Source organism: Rattus norvegicus, chromosome 2 (assembly GCF_021556685.1).
Source record: "Rattus norvegicus strain SHRSP/BbbUtx chromosome 2, alternate assembly SHRSP_T2T, whole genome shotgun sequence".
NCBI classification, from domain to species: domain Eukaryota; kingdom Metazoa; phylum Chordata; class Mammalia; order Rodentia; family Muridae; genus Rattus; species Rattus norvegicus.
Window position 1 is genome coordinate 46203480 of NC_141535.1, and position 22270 is coordinate 46225749.

The 22270-nt window shown below is 45.0% G+C and overlaps 2 protein-coding genes across 5 annotated transcripts in view; one reads left to right on the forward strand and one right to left on the reverse strand.

Moving 5' to 3' along the window:
* The window catches only part of Plpp1 (phospholipid phosphatase 1), a 61492-nt gene extending 43673 nt beyond the window's left edge, over positions 1-17819 (forward strand). For 2 of the 4 annotated variants that reach the window (XM_087632699.1, NM_022538.2), the window contains 5 exon segments: positions 3009-3160; positions 7562-7842; positions 10465-10522; positions 16640-16816; positions 17368-17819. In XM_087632699.1, the coding sequence (XP_087488825.1) occupies positions 7562-7842; positions 10465-10522; positions 16640-16816; positions 17368-17490 (639 nt within the window). In that variant the 5' untranslated portion in view covers positions 3009-3160 and the 3' untranslated portion in view covers positions 17491-17819. 4 annotated transcript variants of the gene reach the window in all.
* The window catches only part of Mtrex (Mtr4 exosome RNA helicase), a 60311-nt gene continuing 55755 nt past the window's right edge, over positions 17715-22270 (reverse strand). The window contains 2 exon segments of the mRNA NM_001034093.1: positions 17715-17957; positions 19017-19121. Of these exon segments, the coding sequence (NP_001029265.1) occupies positions 17905-17957; positions 19017-19121 (158 nt within the window). The 3' untranslated portion in view covers positions 17715-17904.

Here is a 22270-nt window from a genome sequence, read left to right on the forward strand (position 1 = left end):
AAACCTAAAAGCAACCTTTGTGCTGTCCCTGTTGAAAGAATGGTTAGATTAGGGTTTTTGCAGGGAGTAGAAACTGTTTTTTCATTAGCTTTAGTAAAGCCTGTTCTTGAAACAGATAACAAGGTACTCAGCAGCCTGAGATAGTGGGGCCATTGAGGCCTTCTGGCACAGGGGAACCAAAGCTACCTTTTCGATTCTGCACTGGGAAGGTCAAGCTAGTCCCTTCTTTCTCTGTAAGTGAGCTTTGTCCTTGGCCTCTTTGTTTGTGGGCCAGTGCTGTGTGCCAGCCCAGACGGATTCAGTCTTGTGTTTCTGAGAGGTTCCAGAAGCATTTGAATAAGCTCATCCTTCTAAGTCTTAAGTGGGTCGGTGAACGCCTGTGCTTAGCCTGTATGAGTTTAATGAAAATGAAGCTGCACTGGGTTATATATTTTATAAGTTTCTGCGATGGTGACAGGGGTTGGTTATTACTAACTTTAAGTATTCCTCAGGCCTTCTCCACTCTAATCTGGTTTCTGTTCTTTCTCCGTAACGAAGGCAGGCCATTAAAAGTCATTGCATCTGAGCTTCCTCTCCATCTGACCTCTGTTCATCTGATGCATCCTTTGCTTCTGCATCCTGACCTGCCAGCAGCTCACCCGAGCTCTCTCAGAGGGTTTTTTTGCTCATCCTTTTAATACCAGCCGTACTCTGTGGTTGCTTTCTTGCCACGCCCATGCTGCACATTTTCCTTCTGCTTTGAAGCTATGGGAATCACCTGTCATGGTTTTTCTCCAGCTCCCCTTCCTACTGGGAATCACATTCTGAGCACTGACCGACCGGGCACACTCAATGCTGCGCGAGCTTTCCTTTGCTGCTCTTCGCTGGGGTGATTCTGTACCGTGACTACTCCACCCTGTTATCCTGATAGCACCCAGGGTGATGTATGCAATGTCCACCCACTCACACATTCCTGCATTTTAAAATGGACATTATCACTTGTAAAATTTTCCTCTATCTTTAGAAATATGAACCTTTTCCCTGTAAATTGGAGAGTAATTTCCAACATGATTTTTTTATGTGGCATGGCCAAGGGAGAAACACCTTATTATTAACGGATATGAATATGAATATTTTCAGTATATTTGAGACTATCAATACAAATTTTTCCTTATACTAAAGATACAGAATCTAAAGAGTTTCGAATGCTAATGAACTATGTGTAACTTCTGTACTAAGCGTCTTAGTGCAGAAAGAAGCAATACTTAGAAAAAAAAATACAGCCAGTTCAGAAATGTGCTGTGTAGACAGAAGAACTTTACAGTGCTGTGTGCAGAGTTCTTACAAGTCAGGGGAACCACAGAGATAACAGTTCTTTGTAAATGTGAGACGGATGTCCATCCAGTTGGAATGTTGTAGTTGGTTGAAGGTTAAGTGTTCAGTTACTATGTGGGACAGGCAGCAACCGGAACCTCAGCCATGTGTAGTTAACGCTACTTTATGTGTCAGTGAGTGGGAAAGTTCATGTAACTCTCCTGAAGTTGTGCTCTGTGGCGTATGTAGAAAGGCTTGGGCGTTTCATCCCATTATGCTAATTGTACGCATGTTGTGACTCAGAAGAGTCTGAATCCACTGAGAGCCATGCATGAAAGCCAGCTCCACAGTTATCAGAAGCCAAGCGCTAGGGATCTTGTAGCGTTTTAGAGATTTTTCAAGAGTTGGCAGCTATCATTGGCAAATTGACTTCCATAAAGAAACGTACTCTGAGCCCTGATTCAGTGTCTGAATGAAGATGCAGAGAGCTACAGAGAAGAGCTAGCAATGGGAGAGATGTGTACAGAGAGATACAGAGAAGAGCTAGCAACGGGAGAGATGTGGTTGTAGTTTGGACAGATCGATGTATGATAAACAGCAGCAGAGATCTGGTTGCCAGTCAGTTGGAGGTCAGGGCTTGGAGCCTCATGGAGAGAAAGCACTTGGTCTGCTCGGACAGGCTGGCTTAGTGGGTGAGATGCTGTGTGCAGCATGGGATGCCAGAGGGAGAGCCTTCATGCGTGGACCAGTTCTGATGTGGACTTGTTGAGGGTTTCTATATCTCTCTTTACAAAGCAGAAAGCTGTAACTAATAAGTAGGTCATATTTAATGACATGAAGAACTGAATTCTTGAAAGTTACATTTAGACAAAGTTTAAGCATTTTAAGGGGTGTAAATGGTGAGTGTGAGGCATAATCTTCACAGAAAACATTAAAGATAAAACAAGTGTGTGTTAGGGGGTTTGATTAAGACACCATTGCCTGTCTTAAGAAAGTTGATTCAAGGGGCTGGAGAGATGGCTCAGCGGTTAAGAGCACTGACTGCTCTTCCAGAGGTCCTGAGTTCAATTCCCAGTAACCACATGGTGGCTCACAACCATCTGTAAAGAGATCCGATGCCCTCTTCTGATGTGTCTGAAGACAGCTACAGCGTACTTATAATAAATGAATAAATCTTTAGGAAAAAAAAAAGAAAGTTGATTCAACTTCAGGGTCCATTCCAAGGCAGCTCTAAGTATCCTCTGAATAATTGAAAGAAACAAATGAATGCTTTATGTAGACACTGTCATAACCTAGCTGTCATTGTGGCCTGTCTAAACACTGTCATTTTTGGAAAAGCACAAAATGGGGAATGTTAAAATGTTTTCTTCAGAAACAAAGTCCATGACAGAAGGTTAAGAAAGTGCTGGAAACCTGATTTAAGACAGGGGAGGGAGCAGAGACTTCCCACAAATACTGTACCCGGGCAGGGACAAAGGTGGGAGACTCCTGGGTTAGAGTGGCTGACAGGACTGGGAAGCTTTGTTTCCTGTAGAAGCACACTCACCCTACAGGGCGGCTCTCCTAACTTGCGCTGCATGCACTCTGCATTCTCTTTACATGTGCTCTTACTTACGTTCAAAGCAATCGCATCTTTAAAGTCTTCTGGGGTGGTTGTTACCATTGATGAGTTTTGATAATTTTTAATGATATTTTTATTTATTCCCTTTTGCTAGCTGGATTGCCTTTTATAATTCTTACTTCAAGGCATACCCCCTTCCAACGAGGAGTGTTCTGTACTGATGAGTCCATCAAGTACCCTTACAGAGAAGACACCATCCCTTATGCGTTATTAGGTGGAATAGTCATTCCATTCTGTATTATCGTTGTAAGTTAAATCTGCTTTTCCAAGTTTATAACTTTTGAACATGCACCTTACTCTTGTGATGGTGGTTTATTATTAACGATTGAATGTATATCCCTCAGAATTAAAAAAAAAACTTTAATGGAAAGCTTATTTTATGGAGCTATTTTAAATTACAAAAATATGAAATTGGAGCCTAACTTGGTATATGTAGATTTTGGGCTAATTTTGTGTCCACTTTAGAGTTCATGTTAAATTAATGTTTAATTAATTTAGAAATGTCATTAAAATCCTCACAGTCTCTGACTAGGAAAGTAATTCATAATTTATGGTAACCAATGAGAAGACACCTTCCACTGTGTACATGCGTGTTTCCTAGAAGTGAGACTCTGAGAGGAAGGATGCTGCTCCTTCAGTCTTAGTGTCTTCACGGCTGTCCTGGGCCTGGCATGTCCTAGCTCTTCCCTGGGGCTGCTCTGGGATCTGGTGGGGTGGGGGGATTGTACAGTAATTTAGGTGACGTCCTGCAGTATGGCAGAGGTTCAGGAGATGAGGGATTCCTTTAGTCTTCCTAGATCTCTACACTGAGTTGTTACTTTTAAAAGGCAACAAGCCCATGATGGTTTGTAGAGGAAGTCACCTGTTAGAGACAGGTCTCTGTGTTCGCTAGCCTGGGCATGAACTCATGGGCTCAGGCACTCTTTCTATCTCAGACACCTAAGTAGCTGTGAAGTCTTGATTGTTCCCTGAGCATGGTGGTGCATGTCTATACGCCCAGATCTGAGGAAACTGATGCAGGAAGGGTTGCAAGTACAAGACCGGCTTAGACTACTTAATGAGACTGTAGCTTATAAAACAAACATGCACATACAGGGAGTAGTCTGGGGGAAGTTAGGACTCAATATGATCAAAATATATTGTATTTGAATGAAAAAGTGAAATAAAAGGAGGACACGACTGCTCCTAAATGGTTGAGGTTTCTAGTGTAGATCTAAGGGAGAGCAAGGGCAGAGGCACCTAGAATGGTCCAGACTGAATCAAGCCCTGAGAGGAAAGAGGGAAGAGAGTGAAAGAGGAAGAGGGAAGATCTTGAGGCCAAGAGGCCAGGAGCAAACCGGGAGATCAGGAGAGTAAGAGACTGGTGTAGCCAAAATGTCTGGGTTTTATAGGGAAGAGAAGCTGGGGAAGGGGCCAGCTCAGTTCCTGAGATAAAGAGTTTCAGATATGGGGTGGGGGTATTTCAGACAAGATGTCCCTATAACAGGTACTGGTGACGAAGAGAGGCTAGTGGACAGTGTTCCTCTGATGTGTTATATAGGTACCTCAGCCATTTGTCCTGGGTTTGAGACCTGACATCATTTAGTCACTTAATAAAAGTACATTAAAATGCAGGGTGGGGGAGAAGAAGGGAAAGAAAAGAAAGAAAGTATTTCACTGGAGAGAGGACTCAGTGGTCACTGGTCTTCCAGAGTATCCAAGTTCAGCTTACAACCACCTGTACCTTCAGCCCCAGAGAATTTGACATTCTCTTCTGGCCTCTGTGAGCACTTGTGACATATACACAGAGACACATGTACACATAAATAAAATTAAAAACTTCCAGCACAGTCTTTCAGAAGTTATCTTTACATTTCGTACAATGACAAGTAAGAATTAATATGAATCAAGGCCCTTGAAGTGTGCATTATTTTTAAGGCACAGTGAGAGAACTGTTAAATGGACAGGTGAGATAGACAGCTCATCAGGTAAAAGTGTTTGCTGCCAAAGAGGCCTAAGTCCAAACCCTGGGACACCTGTGGTAAAAGGAGGGCACTGACTCCTGCAGGTTGTTCTCTGACCTCAGCCACTCCCTAATCAGAGTTGTATATATTGAATATCACTTATTTAGAAGTAAATTGAAGGAGGGGAAGAAGTAAATCATTTAAGATCTGTATTGGTTCAGACTTTGCACCAAGCCTTTGGCATGGCCTGTAGATGATCTGTAACTACAGTGGTGATAAAGTCTGTGAGAAACCGAGAGACAAGGTAGGATTTCCGTACAGAGGAAATGGTCAGTGAGCAGTGTCAGTATATGGGGTTAGTAAAAGTCTGTCCACTCCAGAACCTCACTTTTGGCTGTTGAGAAAGACTCAGGAGACTGCACAGCAGGGGGAGCAGGGGGAGCTGCGGGGAAGAGGAGGAGGTGTGAGGTGCACCAGTGGTTTCAGACTCCTGGGCTAGCGAGCCCCCCCATGAAGGAATGCTGTACGGATGCTGTTTGACAGTCTTGGTGGGGACATTCAGGAGCTGGAGAGAGCATGCTCCGAGCATAGGCCCACGGGGTGGAGCAGCGCTGTGGAAGACTGTCACCGTTAGTGAGTGAGACGTGAGAAGTGTTCTGAGTTGTCGGGTTAATTCCATAGCTTGTTAGCTAGGTGTAGACCTGACCAAAGATTAAGACCAAGGAGTAATAGGCCAAAGGGCAGGACACAGTATTAAATGAATTGAAGAACATGACTGTCACATGCAGATAGAATGAGGAAAACAGAATTTCTTCTGGCTGTTTCTCTCAAAGAGGAGAGCATGTAACTTTAAAAACTAAGCACCCGCCAGCATTACAGCCTTCCCGCCAGCTTTTGGTTTATGTGGGCCACTTGTGTAGGTCAGCTGGTGCTCTGCAAATCACAAAGCCGGTTCCTCCATCAGTGGTGGGAGCAGGGCTTGAGTGCCCACAGCTGGGGCTGGCTGTGAGGAGGGAGCTGTGCTCCTCATTGTGGAACAGTTGAGTTCTGAGGTGTGGAGGTCCGCCCTGCTGAACTGGTTAATTAATACACTTGTATGCCCCCCACCAGCAAAGATGAACTCCATACTCTGTTAGAGAACTCTTCTCACTAGCAGCCTTAGGGAATTACCAGAACTCCCAAAATGACCCAGAGGCAATATAATCTTTAAAACAGGGCAGTGGCTGTTGGTAAGGGTGACCCTAGGCCAAGTAGTGCAGGTGTGATGACCCCAAGTCCACTTCCCTTGTTCTGTGACCCAGTCTCTGAAAAGGGGTTTCATGAACTCACTACCACGGAGACTATTTTGTGTGGTGTAAGGTGTTGAAGGGATTTTGACTTTACCCAGGCAGTGCCTTTCAGTGAACATGTTTATCAACACCTCCTGTTTTAGGCTCCTGTGTCAATTTTAGCTTTCTGTTGAAAAGTTAAGACATCACCCAGCCTTTCAGAATTCCTAGTCTAATTGGCAAAGTTATAACACTGACGGGGCTCTAGGAGCTATTGAGCCAGAGCTGAGGGAGGAGAGCTGCTCACATCAGACCTCTGAGATTCCACTAAGAGGCAGCCATTACGTCGCCTGTGGCAAGGCTGGCTCTGCACATGGCCCTTCCCTGATAGGATGTGTTTGTAAACCTTTAAGGTGAGCTAGAAAAACAGGAGGCGTCTCAAGGGAAACTTGGTTGTAGAGCCCTCACCTCTGCCTACCCGGGAGTCAGAGGTCACTGTTTCCTAGGTGTGTATGTAGACTGCAGGCCCATGGAGTGCATCCTCTTGTCTTATTTAACCAGTAAACGCTGGGATTCACAGTCATACATTCAGTATTTGGATTTCTCAGGAGGTTGGTGGGTGAACCTGTGAAGTTGTGCTTTAAGCTCTGGTTGCTCACCACACACACACACACACACACACACACACACACACACACACGCAGAGAGAGAGAGTGTGTGTTGACCAAGGTAGCAGTCGATAGCATGCTTATAGGAAAACGTCTTAATATATTTTTATATGTATTATAACTCCATTTTTATAAAGCAGTGAAAAATAGGAGAGGGACCATCTATAATGACACCCCTCACATCCCCAGGGAAGGAGGAGTCCCAAGTATTAGTTTGGTTTCTTAATAGGACTCTTCAAAGGAGTCTGGCTTTTCCTGAGCCTTCTGGAAAGCAGAAATTGGAGACCTTGGTGTTTGAAGTACTGCCCTTTGGCCCCAGACATAGAGCCACACTTTTATCCTATATTTTTTATTCCCTAAAATGGCTTTACTCCTTTAAATATGATGGATGTCTGACTCAAAGGAATGCTTGAGGAAAGTGGTGACCAATAGAAGGTCATGGAATTGAACCATGGTTATGTGAGGAAGAGTCTCTTTGGGGCGTTTGTGTTCTTAGAGTAAGCCACAGCTGTGCTTTGAGAGCCATTGCTGTAGCTACAAGCACTTCCTGTAGACTGCGCACTGCTGTTGGCCCAGCCATGGCTACGTCAGCAGTGCCTACAGCTGACCCTGGTGCTTTTTGTTTCTTTAGAATCAGACGTCCTAAACTGACTGTTTTAAAAGGGGAAGTTTGTAAAGCAAAGATCATTTACAACTTAGCAGTTGATGTTTTTGTTTGTTTAAAGTGCCTGCCTGTTGTTGTAACAGCCTGCTTTCTCTCTCTTTCAGATGATTACTGGAGAAACTCTGTCTGTTTACTTTAATGTCTTGCATTCAAATTCCTTTGTCAGCAATCACTATATAGCCACCATTTACAAAGCCGTTGGAGCCTTTTTGTTTGGAGCCTCAGCCAGTCAGTCCCTGACTGACATTGCTAAGTACTCTATAGGCAGACTGCGGCCTCACTTCCTGGCTGTCTGTAACCCAGACTGGTCAAAAATCAACTGCAGCGATGGCTACATTGAGAACTTCGTATGTCAAGGGAATGAACAGAAGGTCAGGGAAGGCAGGTGAGTGTGTGACCTGTAGTGCTTGAGTAGTGCCCTAGGCTAGAAGGTTTTAGTGACTGGAGAGGCGCTGGCTACCACTTTGAAAGGAGAAAGAAACTAGTAAAAACAGGAATGAACGAACTCATGAACCCATAACCTCGATTCTCGTTCCTTAGTCTACTGTTTTAGTCATGAGGCTTCTGTGTCCATTTAGGAGCATTTTATTGAAACGTTTAATTATGACGTATGAGAATCTAAGATGAATCTGGCCCACTTCAGGGTTAGTAAGCTTTTTTAAAGATGCTAGTTCAAGGGCTGAGACATGGCTCAGTGGGCAAATGCTTCCAGTCACCCAGTGTTGCTTTGATGCTGTACTGAAATAAAATAAAATTGTAAGGGAACAGTCTGTGCACAATAGCTTTATTGATCCATAATGCACAAACCTGTTCAATCCTTGATCACGGTTTTGAATATTTTCACTGCATTAAGTCTGCCTATGAGCCTGTCAGTCTATCAGCTCTCTGTCCTTACAGTCCTTTCTGTTCCATGTTTTCTAGGACATTGTGTGTGAGATCATTCAGTGAGAGCGCTGATGTATCTGTCTTCTCTCGCTAACGTGTCGGTTTCATGGTTTGTCCATGTTTCATGATTGTTACAGATGGTTAATCCAGCCATCTGAACGTTGATTTATAGCTAGGTTGTTTCTAATGTGGGACCATAAGAAATGAAGCTTCAACTGGGCATAGTGGCTCACCCTTTAATCCAAGCTCATGGGAGGCAGAGGCAGAGAGAGAGGCAGAGAGAGAGGCAGAGAGAGAGGCAGAGAGGCAGAGGCAGGTGGATCTCTGTGAGGTGAAGCCTGCTGGCCTACAGAGTGAGTTCCAGGCCAGGCAGGGCTTCACAGTGAGACCCTGTCTCAAAAAATAAGATGAAGGCTGCTGTAAACACGTGTGTTTACACTGTAAACACGTGTGTAAGCACATGTAAGAGACTTGCATTTTACTCGGAGTAGACATGCTGAGCATGCAGCCTTGTAAGTGTTGTTACAGTTGTAGGAAGGAAGGCGCCAGGTGCCGCCGTGGTTGCTGACTGCATTCTTCCTGGACTGAGACCTCCTTAGTCAGGCCCTCGCTGTCCTCCTGGTAGTTTCCCTGCCTTAGCCATGCCTCAGGCTTCCTGTGTCTCTGGGTTCCTGTCTGCGTTTTGTCGTAAGTGGTGCTGCTGGGTGTCTGCGGCGCCTTTGTCCTTCCGGTCCTGCCGTCTGGACATCTCTGCTGCACTCTTGTGGAGAAAGCAGTCAATGAGCTCCATGTTCTACTAAGCTGTAAGAGTTTCTTATTCTAATAAATGCCCCTTTTATGACATGTTTTGAAATATTTTCTCTAAATCTGTTGCTTGGTTTTTCTTTTTTACTGATACTGCTTGAAGTATAGAAATAGAAACTTTGAAGGCCTTTTCTGCTCTATGTGACGTCGTGTGTGTGCACGTAGAGGCCAGAGGTCAGTATGGTGTGTTCTTCAGTCACTCTGCACCGTATCTTCCGTCTCCGCCCCCCAGTGTGGGAAGTGGGACTCAGTCCTCACTCTTGAGTGACAGCACTGTTTCAAGGGAGCCATCTCCCAGCCTCTGTAGTTTCCAAGAAACTCAGTTTATCTTTTGCTTTCATAGTCTGTAGTTTTGGATCTTAATGAATCTGTTCCCGCCTGTGCTTTATACGTTTATTCTTAAGTTTAGCGCTTCCAGCCTTTGGATTTATGTTTGTGTATAATGTAAGGAAAGTATTCTTTTTCTCCGTAGACTACAGTGTTTCCCACCTTATTGACAGCTCCATCTCATAATTTAAATTGTCACTAGCACTTTGTAATGTCTGCTGTTGTGGTGTCCTTCACTATCTGTGTCCTCTGCAGTACCACACTGCAGCTTTATAGAATGTCCCTAGTCCGAGGTCCCTCCCTCCTGTTGAAGCTTTCCTTGTCGTAGGTTTGTGTGTTTCTCATTAGGCAGAATTTTCATTGAGATTGATTCACATCTTTACATTTACGGTGACTTGGGGTTGGGGATTTAGCTCAGTGGTAGAGCGCCTGCCTAGCAAGCGCAAGGCCCTGGGTTCGGTCCCCAGCTCCGAAAAAAAAAAAAAGAAAAAAAAGAAAAAACAAACAAACAAAAATTTACGGTGACTTGAAATCTTTTTCTATTTTGTGTGTGGGTGTTTGGCCTGCATGTATATGCACCATGCTCCTGCCTGGTGCCCACAGATGCCGGCTGCAGAGGGTGTCACCTGACTTGGAACTGGATTTACAGACATTTCTGAGCCTTCCTGTGGGAGCTGGAAACCGAAGCTGGGCCCTGTGAGACCAGCAAGTGCTCTTACTGCTGAGCCGCTCCCAGCTCCCAGCGGTGCTGTCGCTTTTGAGGTTTCCTGTAGTTTATCTTACAAGTGATTATTTCCTTTTCCATCGCTTTCTGCTTTTGCTCTCTGGAGCCAAGGAGATTTCAAAGGCAAAACAGGGTAGAACTGGGGTGTGGCTTTGCCATCTGCACAGGTGGGTTGGTCAGGAGCACCAAAAAGGGAGGGGAGGGGAGGGGAGGGGAGGGGAGGCTCTGTCTGGGAGGAAAGCTGACGCTGCTCTTCTTTTCTCCCAGGTTGTCCTTCTACTCGGGGCACTCCTCATTCTCTATGTACTGCATGCTGTTTGTCGCAGTAAGTACTTCATGTCTGCAGGGGCGGGGCACGGCTGTGGGCTGGCTGCTGAGGACAGGCCGGTGCCTTCCCTGTCGCACATAGCAGAACTGCACGGGCAGGACCTGAGATGTCCCTGTGCGCACTTTGAGCAGACCGCTGGGCTGGGAGGGAGGTCCAGCAGTGTGGTGGCTCTCCTCCTCCTCTCTGCCTTGTGAGGAGACCCTCAGTGATGGAAGGTGCAGGCTGCTGTGACTACTGTTGGAGCAAGTGTGTCGTTGTCTTCTCATCTTTCGGAAACATTTCCCAAGACTTTGCATGGTCCTGGTCCATCTGGGAGCAAGCCTGCAGATCAGCACGCTTGCCATATCCCAGGTTGGCACGGAGGAGTTAGAAAAGATGAACGCCACACTGCTCGGTAAACCAGAGCTAAGCAGTAAGACAGGGATCGTACGCACTGTAGAAGTCTTCAAAGGTCAGTTATGATGTTTCATCACATTCCTTCTGTACATAGTTATACACGTCAGTCTGTGCTGTGTTCCCGGCATATGGAGGGAGTACTTTTGCTCTCACAGATCAGCTAAAACTTTTTGTCTTTTGTTCTTTTCTTTTTTTCGGAGCTGGGGACCGAACCCAGGGCCTTGTGCTTGCTAGGCAAGTGCCCTACCACTGAGCCAAATCCCCAACCTCTCTTTTGTTCTTTTAAAAAAGTTCTTTTTATTGTATTTACTTAATGGTGTGTTTGTGTGTCTGTGTGTGTGTGTGTGTCTGTGTGTGTGTGTGTATGTGTGTGTGCATATGTGTGTGTGTGTGTGTTTACACACTTCTCCTTCCTCCGTGTGGGTCATGGAATTGAGGTCAGGTTAGAGGCTTGCTGGCAAGTGTTTTTACCTACTTAGCCATCTTGATGGTCCTGTGTTAATTTTCTTTGTAAATAAATTTTTATATAGTTGTAATGCATGTAAATTTGCAAATTCTTGGTTTTTCCCGATTTGGTCTTATTAAATACAACATTAGTATTTAAAAGTTAGAAAAAGTCCACTGTAGTTGGGCACAATGACACACATGACCAAGCACTGGGAAGAGAGAGCTCCAGGGCAGTGTCAGCTATGGAAGGTGACTTATGAAGTGTGGTGTTGAGTGGATGCATAAGTTGACTTGGCCTCAGAATTTATAATCAACTTTAAACGTTCACTTGAAGACCGTGTAAAAAGTGCCCCTGTTATGTAACAATCAGGGCTACAACTTCAAGCTGTTACTAGGTAATTTTTGGATTCAACATTCTGAAAATTGCAATCTCACAGTAATGAGTTCAGTGAGAAGGCAGCAGGGTCCAGACTCAGCAGTCTCTGGAGCGTCTTTCTGAGACACTCGCACCTGTGTGCAGCTCTGCCTTGGGAGGTGCGACTCATTTCAGAGTCGTCAAGAGCAAACACCTCACTCACATTCTTTGTCTTCTTAGCACTTGTTCCGAGGAACCATCACGTGGTTGTATTCTAACTAGGACTGGCTGTGCGAGGCACGGACACCTGCAGGGCTTTATCCAGGGCACGATGTGGGCTGCACTGATTGGCCTTTGAAGTGTGGGGCCAGAGCTAGTTGGGTCTGTGGTGTATTCACGACCTGAGCCTCAGTGTCTCTGTCCTTCAGATGAACCTAGGGTTCTCTTTTGGTGACTACCAATGCTTTGTATTTTATATGTTTAATATGTTTAACTCTTTCTTGTAATTTCCATGTGGGAAAAATGTGGAGTGACTACTGCTTTAGAGGTGAAGGCCTTGGCAGGGGCTGCTAAGGTCTGTGAGCTTTGCAAATCCCCCGACAGGGTTTGACTCCCATCACCTCCATGGTGGCTCAAACTGTTTGTAATTCTAGTCCCAGGAGACTCAACGTCCCATTAAGGCCTCCCAGGGCTCCAGGCATGCCCGTGGCACATAGGCACATATGGAGGCCAAACACCCACCCAGGAAGTAAAACAGACAAGTGGAACGCAATAGGGGAAGACACCCAGGCCTCAATATGGCATATGAGTATATGTATCAACATTCTTAAACTCACGTGTGCATGTAAAAGAAAGAGATAAAAGTCTAGGTAGGTTCCTTACAAACCAGGGCATTTCTGGAGAGATGGTGATGTTTTACGATCTTGACACATTAGAGACATGTACTTGATTGGCATGGAGGCCCAGCTTTGAGTTCAGCCCTGCGCAAACAGTGGCTCCTGGCTTTCCTGTTTATATACAACACGACCTCCCGTCCCCCACACTCCTGAGGTAGTGACTCGTCTTGTCTCTCTGGGCATCTGGGTCAGTCCAGGTTTGGGTGGAGATAGGGTTATTAAGTCTGGAGATTACTGACACTTAGAAATTAACTTCTAGTTCAACACTTCTCCTAGAGCTGTCCTTTGACTATTGTGACCTGGCAGGCAGCCCAGACCTGAGCTCAGTGCCAGTGCTAGGGGGGTGGGGTGGGCACCTTAGGGCAGAGCTGCTTTGCGCTTGCTTTGTGACCATCCTTGGGGTTGATTGGCTCTGAAGATCACACATTCATCTGACTGTCAGAGTAGCCTTCAGAGGCACTGAGAAATGCATCAGTGTTCGCTTTTTGGTTTTTTGTGGATCCATCCTGTTGAGGTTTACATTGTGGCCTATAATGAAGTCCATCACACCTTCTTCCCTCCCGGCCACAAAAGTGTGTAACTAGCCTTACCCTCCCAGGTGCAGGCAGGCCCCTGCCTATTTTTTTTATTTTTTCTTTTTTTTCTTTTTTTCGGAGCTGGGGACGGAACCCAGGGCCTTGTGCTTGCTAGGCAAGCGCTCTACCACTGAGCTAAATCTCCAACCCCAGGCCCCTGCCTATTTGACTCTTCCTGGTACCTTCCTGGTACCTTGTGGTAGTCAATGAGCACTGGCCCTGGACCGCTTAGCATTATGTTTCTTTTCAAGCTGTGGAAAAGCACTGGGCAGGTGAGGAGTTTACGAATGTGAATTAGGGTCTCCACGAGTGGTGGAGATGTCCAGAGAAGCCTGAACAGATGCCTGCTTTATACTCTTCTCTTGGCCAGATTCATTCTTAAATGTGGGTTAAGCGATCTATATAGCTTATTGGGTGTGTATCTGTGTTGAGTAGGATGTCAGTGTTGTTCTGGCCTTAGGAACTTTTCAGTAAAAGGTCAAATATTTAGACTTAAAAGTAGCTCTCCCCCCTTTATAGTGTTAGAGATCAACCAGCCCCTACTGCAAATACATATCAGTCAAGCTACTGAGCTATATACATCCTCAGCCCTCAAATAACTGCAGTCTAAGTGGGGGAACCTGAGACCATAACAGTCGTAACAAGGTCAGCCACTGGGCAAAACAAACAAACCAGCTGCAAAAGTGATTGCTCAACAGCCTATTTCCAGGTGTGCTATTGTATCATTTAATGGAAACTAAATAGAATTTCAGAAATTTCAGTGTGGACTGGCTGCACCCTAACTTAGGATAGGTGCTTGGGTGCTGTAATTGTAATCTATGCCCATAGACCAGATAACTGAGGAGCAGCAATGCGTTTTTGACAGTTCTGTGTGAGTCAGGGTGTCAGAACACAGGAGTAACTCGGTCAGGTTCTAGCAGGACTTCTGGCTGCACACTACTGGCTTGCTTGCAGCCTTACATAATGCAGAGTATGGGAACTCCTGGGTCCCTCCATGACCTTGTTATCCTGCCAAAGGCCTCATCTCCCACTCTTGCCTCTCCGGGGGTTAGGAGGCGAGGACGTCTTCCTTGGTAAAGTCAGCATGGGGGAGATGCCCGACTGTCTCAGGTGTTTAAGAAGCCAGAAGCCCCGGGGCACTGTCAGCAGGAATCTGGATGCATCTGTACTTTTGTTGCAGGGAATTGCCAGGTTCTTTCACCATTTCTTAGGTGTAGCCACTGGTTAGTCAAGTCTACTCCTAAGGAATGAGAAGCTGCTGTACCAATCTGACCTCCCTAATAAGAAGCCTGTCTCTCTTCCTTCCCTCCATATCGATGGACACTTGAACCTGTAGTTTTGCAAAACTACTTCACAAGCCTGCAGGCTTCCCTGTTTGAAAGGAAGATAGTTAGGAGGATTGTGCAGCATTAAACAGGGAATCTTCCTAACTCCATTTAGAGGTGTTGTGTGCCCACCTTTCTAACAGAGGTGGATAAAACTCTTTCTAGGACATCTTTATGTGCAAATATTCTTAGATGTTTCTAGCATCTGAAAAAGGAAAAGCCTGTTGCTGACAGCTGCATTTTTGTTCACAGTACCCAGGACTAGGCTTCAGGTACAGTCTAGAAACTTATCTTTAGTAATTTTTTTAAAACTTATTCATGACAGTAGACTGTTGCTGTCTTCAGACACCAGAAGAGGGCATCAGATCCCATTACAGATGGATGTGAGCCACCATGTGGTTGCTGGGATTTGAACTCAGGACCTCTGGAAGAGCAGTCAGTGCTCTTAACCTCTGAGCCATCTCTCCAGCCCAAAAACTTATCTTTAAAATGACCTTCATAATTGAGGTGGAAATAACGTTTGCGATGAGATTCTTAAACAGAAGCAAGGATTTGGGAGAAGAGGCGCCATAGAGAGCCAGTAGTACTTGACCTGGCTAATAAGTTAACCAACGGGAAGGCGTGCTTCATGTGCACTGCCTGTGCCTTGTGAATAGTTTTAAATGGTATTTCAGTCATCCATCAATTGACAGATTTGTGTGAATGCCTTTGTGCATGCAGAGGCTAGAGGACAACCTCAGGTGTCATCCTCCCCTTTTGAGCCAGGGTCTCTCATTGTAAGGAGTCCATCAATAAGGCTAGACCAGCTGGCCAAGAACCATGTCTCCTGTCTCTCTGTTCCAGCACTGGGATTACAAATGCAAATCATAGTCTGTGGCTTCTTTACATGAGTGCTGGAATCTTACCAGTCCTCACACTTCCAAAGCAAGCATCTTACAAACTGTCTGAGGGTCACCACTGCTGTGATAGACACCACAGCACTGCCTTCACCAAAGGCAGGCAGGGCAGGAGCTCAAGCACAGCAGGAGCTGAAGCAGAGGCCATGCAGGAGTGCTGCTTCCTGTCTTGCTCAGCCTGCTCTCTCAGAGCCCAGGACCACCTGCCCAGGGATGGCCCTACCCTCAATAGGCTCTGTCTTCCCGAATCAGTTTCTAAGGAACTGCCCAAGGGCTTGCCTGCAGCCCAACCTTGTGGAGTTATTATTTTCCCAATTAAGGTTCTTCCTCTCCCACTCTAGCTCGTTGATATGAACCAGTCAGCACACTGAGCTAGCTACTTCTCCTAGCCTGAAGGCTTTCTTAATGTTGGCAATTACATTTTTATTTTTAGGGGTGTGTGTGTTGGGGGGGGGAGGCACGACACAGTCTTGCATCCTAGATGGTCTGGAACTTTCCATCCTCCTGAGTGTGAAGCTCACACCTATTATAAAATGAATAAAGTGGCATAGTTGGTTTTGTTTAAAATAATAGTTCACTGACGATTCCCGTCTACATCAAAATTTTCAGATATTTGTGTGCCAGAGCCAGTGGAAGGGGATGTACTCAGTATGGGAGAGGGTAACAGGGTTGGGGGAAGAGCAGAGGTCTTTCCTGACCCTGAGTACACTATGACCTACTGCTTATTTGGGCAGAGTGATCATACTTCCATAGATCACTCACCTGGTCTCAGCTGCTGCTGTTTGAGGACAGCCGAGCTCTTGGGTAACTGTGAGCTAAGCAGACAGTCCTTAGATATGCTAGGGAGGAAACAGGGGAGCCTGGGCTAGGGCAGGGGCAAACCCTTGTCTGAATTCTAGCAGTTTATTCCAAGACTAGGACCAAGGTAGGACTATACTCTATCAGAATCGTACACAGGCCACAGGGAAGGACTGCCTTCAAATCTTGTCTAGTCACAAGCAGAGAAACCCTGCTTTACAATTTGAAGGGCATGGAATGGCTAAATACGCAATAAATTCTTCTAAATGCAAGTTACTGGGGCAATACTGTTGGGGGGGGGTGTTGCTTTAAAGCACTTGCCTAAAGTTTTACTTCATATGTAAATATATTGATAACCTAAATGTCAACGCTTGAGAGGTGTGATGGGTGATATTCAAGTTTTCAGCTGGCTCTTTTTTCTATTAGCTTTATCTTCAAGCCAGGATGAAGGGAGATTGGGCAAGACTCTTACGACCCATGCTACAGTTTGGGCTTGTTGCTTTATCCATATATGTGGGCCTGTCTCGAGTTTCTGATTACAAACACCACTGGAGCGACGTGTTAATTGGCCTCATTCAAGGAGCTGTTGTGGCAATATTAGTGGTAAGTATCAGGCAGCAGCCCGAGTGCTGGCACTGCTAGTCACTGGGGTAAATCCCCAGTGAGACACCCAACAGGACAGAATGTGCCTCACTAATTCTGAGTAAGGATGTCAATAAAAGGATAGGTCTGACAGGTAAAAACTGGGTGATTCTTGGTCAGTATTGTAAAATTCTTAGTGTTTTTATTGTTAAGGCCTATGGTTGTAGTAAACAATCTCCTTTTTCATGAATTGAAAATTCACTTAATAAATTATTTTTCAGTACTGGTTAAATGAAGGTATTACCAAAACATTTTGAAGAATTTTCTACAAAACATGTTTCTTTTAGCCAGCTTTTTTTTTTTCTTTTTTTGAGACAGTGACTCACTGTAGCTCTGGTTGGCCTGGAAACTCCAAAGACCCACCTGTTCTCTCTCTCCAGTGCTGGGATAAAGGCACTGCTACAACCAGCCTAGCTAATTATTACTTTTTTAACATTAATTGGTTCCTGAAATTTTGTATATGATTTTAAACTTGTGTTACAGCACTAAATATTCTGCCCTGTTTTGTATAGGTTTTGTATGTAACTGATTTCTTCAAGACCACAGAGTCTAACAAAGAAAGAAAAGAGGACTCACACACGACTCTACACGAAACCAGCAACAGACAGAGCTACGCAAGGAATCATGAGCCCTGAAGGGTGCAGAGGAACAGGCCAGCTTCGAAGGGAACTGCTGGAGGCAGAGGGCAGGAAGATGCATATCACTCCCTGGTGTATACATTAAAGGGCTGCTGCTATACCTCTTGGATGCCCACTTTATCTATGTATATAGTTACTTTAACACAATGAGTTTTTTGAGTTTTTAATTGAACTAGTAGTTCAATTAAAAAAAATTTAAGCCTTTCACTAAAACACTGCCCCACCTGTACATTTTTTTATTGAAAGATGCTATGTACAAATGTGTATGTTACATGCCTTCTCAGAATGATATTTGATTTAAATATAATAAAAATGCTTGCGAACAACTCTTGAATTGGGAGAACCACTTGAACACTTGAAAAAGCATTTGTAGTCAACTGCAATCAGACAGGTGGTGACTAACATTGAACTCTATAAGTAGAGGCTGGCAGCAAATACAATATCCCTCTTGATTTTGGTGATTCCTAAGGGAGAAGAAAATAATGTTTAAACTTTCAAGACCATAAAGCATTATAACTTTCTGGGATTATGGTTTTACAGCTCAGTCCTGACTAAACTGGTAAAGAACCATCTTGAGTATAAAAAACGTGTTAGCTTGGGAGAGTTCAGAGCCAGCTGAAGAACCTGAGAGCCCAAGTGCTTTCCCTTTCAACTACACTACACTGTGGTATGGTTTGGGTGAGTGGCTGAGGCTATTAAAGTCGACTCTAGAACAGGACCTAAGTTGTCAGAAGTAGATGATCCAGATCAAGCAGTTATCTTCACATTAGAAGACATGGGAACTTTTTATATTAAAGCTCAACAAGTGCACATTCTATTTTTAAACTGTACATGGCCGCCTCTGTCAACAGAGTCTAATCAGTGTGGAATGTAAGAGGACAAAACACTCAAGTCAGAAACCACCACCAATGACTGACTGCAGTCCGTCTCGTCTGTCCAGGACATAAGTGGAAATGAACAACACAGTAGTTGCTTCCCAACTCCCCACTTCCTCTACACTTTACCATCTGCCCTTCCCTGTCTCCCTGCATCCTCCTTGCTACTCCACAGACTTGGCCGCTTTGTTTCCCTCCACTCCCTTATTTACACCCACTCTGTTCCAACCACACTAGCCTCCTGTTGCTCAAATTGTCTGAGGCCTTAAATGTCATCTGTGTGGAGGTCTTTAATCTACTTTCCTTTTCTTGAGGACTTCGTGACCACTGACTTCCTATCTCCCTCACATTACAAGAGAAGCTTTACTAACTGCACTTTAATGTCTGTCCATCCTTACAATTCTTAGAACCCTGCTGGATGTATAGCAAGTATTCAATACATATGTATAAATGGGAATGTGTAATGTATAAAATAAAACCCTAAAAATGTCCTATAGAAGCCTTCCACTTTCAATGCATACACTATAGATGACCTTCTGTGATAGTCCAGCCAAAGACAGCTCCAACTGCCCTTCTAAGTTGTGTCAGAAGTCCAAGTCTCAAGACTTGCCCACATTACTGTAAAAGGCCCATACACTAGATACTGACCTTCAGCAAACTTGTTCTCCAGCTCTGTGTTTCCAATGGCTTTCGCTGCTTGACACATCTGTCGAAGCAGTTCTTCCAGGCGCCTCATACAACGGATTATACTGCCTGGACAGAGGAGGGATTAGTGAATACAACCAGGAATAGACATTTGCTAGATGCAAGCACAACAACATGACTGGAGGGTTACCCCCACCTCCCATCAACGGTCGTAAAGGACACACTCTAAGGTGCAGTGACGTTTTTAGAGGAGGGGAAATCAAATTCCCTGGCTTTAGAGAAGAGACCCACTTGAGGAAGGAGGCACGACAGCTATTGGGCCTATAAGGGTGGATCAGGGCGTCTGTCAAGTACACAAAAGCCTAACAGTCCAGCTTCTCAGGACCCTGTGTGGGCCTTATTCAGGATTCTGGACACTACAAGCATAGCTGTTATTAGCTTGTTTCATCAACGTTTTGTTTTTACAGTGTATTCTTAGAAGTAGCAAGAGAGGATGCAGACTTTTCCCTGTGGATTGCAACCTCAAGTCAAATCTTCCAAAGCGGAAGCTGTAGACGGTGCTACTTGTTAAGACATTAAGACTTGTGTAAAGAGGGGCCTGGGCCCCTTTCTTCAAGTGTGAACTAACTGAATCAAAGCTCTGGGGACTTCACTGTAACATCTGGACTGCATTAGGAACATTGTTTCTCTTAAATGTAAGCTTTAGGAAAGGTGGCCACATTCTGACTCCTTGTAGCACTGGGACAGTTCATCCACCACTCTATGTTCCAGTGTCTCTGGGGTAAAGGACTGTGATACAAACTCAGAGCAGAACAAAGACAGGGAGCCAGGTGTGATGGCGCCCAGCTTTAGTCCCAGCACTGAAGGCGCTCTGTGAGTTTGAGGCCAGCCAGGACTACACAGTGAGACCCTATGTCCAAACAGTACTGGAATTCAAACCCCAGGGCCTTCCACAAGAACTCTACTACTGAGCTGCATTCGTAAATTCCACTAAATATCATTTGAAATGAGAATTTCTTCCTCTTCTGGATTTGTCTAACTTGAAAGAAGACAATGGCAGCCTACTTCTACTATACAGTTTTTGTGAAGTTATTTGGCTGCTGGTGAGTCAAAAGCCCGAAGTAGTAAGCTATGGATTAGTTAGGTTCTCATTACTGTGGTAAAAGATTTATTTTGGCTTATGGCTTAGCTGTCCATCATGGGGGAGTCACAGGAGGGTGTTATAGTGGAGCAGGTGCCCTGTCCTGATTTTGGTCCTGAGAACCTGAGTGAGGCAACATAGGAACAAAGAAGACAGAATCTGAAGAAACACACAGAATATCTACAGTGGGCTGTGCTCTCTGATGGAGGCCATCTGCTGTGGAATCCAGGAACTCAGTATATTGTATTCAGACACACCAGAAGAACACATTGGATGGTTGTGAGCCACCATGTGGTTGCTGGGATTTGAACTCAGGACCTCTGGAAGAGCAGTCAGTGCTCTTAACCTCTGAGCCCAGTATATTGTTATTACAGCACTAGGAGGGCAGTCTTCTGAGAGAAGAAAGCTGTGGCTGCTAGGCCCTTTTCTTCTTCACACACTGGCCAACCATCTGTAAACACATGTACTTGTACCAGAGAATGGCTATGTCATTCGTCTGAGCCTCATGGGGGAAGGAGGCTTTGCCATTTCCATGAGTCTGAGGCACTAGGATTCTTGATATGGCTATACACATGCCAACAATACACACTGACTCAGGGCTTCCTCCCCCTGCTGATCCCATCTGGGTGGATCGGGGGTGGTGGGAGAGAGGACAGGGAGGTGTCCTGAAACCGAAAACCCCCTGCTCTCACTTCGTTCATCTTTCAGAGGTCCTACAACCTCACAAAAGAGCAACAGCAGCTGGGGACCAAATATATGATACTAGGTGTATTTCACATTTAAGCTATAAAAGGCCAGGCCAGGCAAATTTCATATTCCATAAATACATTAAAAAGTAGGTCAAGAGTATGATTTTGTGTGTTGCCCGCTTCTGCACGGTTACCACACACATATGGTACGCATATATACATATAGGCAAAACAAATCTTAAAAAAACAAAAGAAATTAAAGCAGGTTTACATGCTAGAACAGCAGAAACAATATGTGCATATTGCCAGGGGAGGAAGTGATTATTATATGCACATGCACATACACATACATACAGGAGCTCAAGGAATTCAGAAATATGTGTCAGATTTCCCTGGAACTGGCGTTAAAGGTAGTTATAAGCTGCCATATGGGTGCTGGGAATCAAACTTGGATCCTTTACAAGAGCGGGGTGTCCTCTTAACCACTGAGGACCTCTTAAGTCTAGGAGCTATGTTCTATAATCTCAGAGTTTATCAACCCTTCCTAGGAAGAGTAATAAACTGTCAGTACTGTGTGCTATTACTTCCCTTAGACTTCCCACAGCTTGTTAGTGTATCATGTGGATTTAGGAGGATCTTGGGAGTCAGCACAGCAGAGATGCAGACTGGGAGGACAAGTCAGGTGCCCCAGGTGAGCTGGGCAGGAAGGTGACTGGGTTGAGACAGATGCACAAGGAGGGCAATCATGTCAACTGCCTCTTAGAGAGTAAAGGAAGCCAAGAGAATTTCTACCCAGGAGAGTTCCTGAGGTAGGTGGGTGTGGGAGCACATTTTAAAATGCCATGCCATTCAAAGTCTGAGAACAGTGGTCACCAAATGATGACTAATAAGTCAGAGGGAAGAAGGCTCCCCACTGCTTCCTGATCTATTTTTGAGACCAGAAAAGGGGAACCACCTGAAGGGCTCAAGTGGAAAGTTGGGAGAATATTCACTCCACAGCAGGCCTCCAGAGAATGAGGATGTGGCTACGTGATATCCACCTGCACTTACTTCCTCTTAGTGAGACAACTCGTATGACCCTAACAAACTGTCATCAAGACTTGGTAAAATCTGAAAAGCAAATAGGTTAGTTGTTTCTATAATAGAATCTGTAACAGAGCAGTTACAGAAGATACTTTTCAAGTAGTAGACAGTGGCCAGTCTGGTCACTGCTACTGCTGAGACAAAGGTGCCGAGTGCCTTTGCACAGGCAGGCTAACACCACCAGATCTAGGATGAGGTATCGAGAGTTACATGCCTTTAATCTCAGAATTCAGGAGGCAGAGGCAGAGGCAGATGGATCTCTGTGAGTTTGAAGCCTACACTTTGTAGTGAGTTATAAGCCAGCCAGTTGTTAGACCCTGCCCCTAAACAAGTCTGAGAGGGAG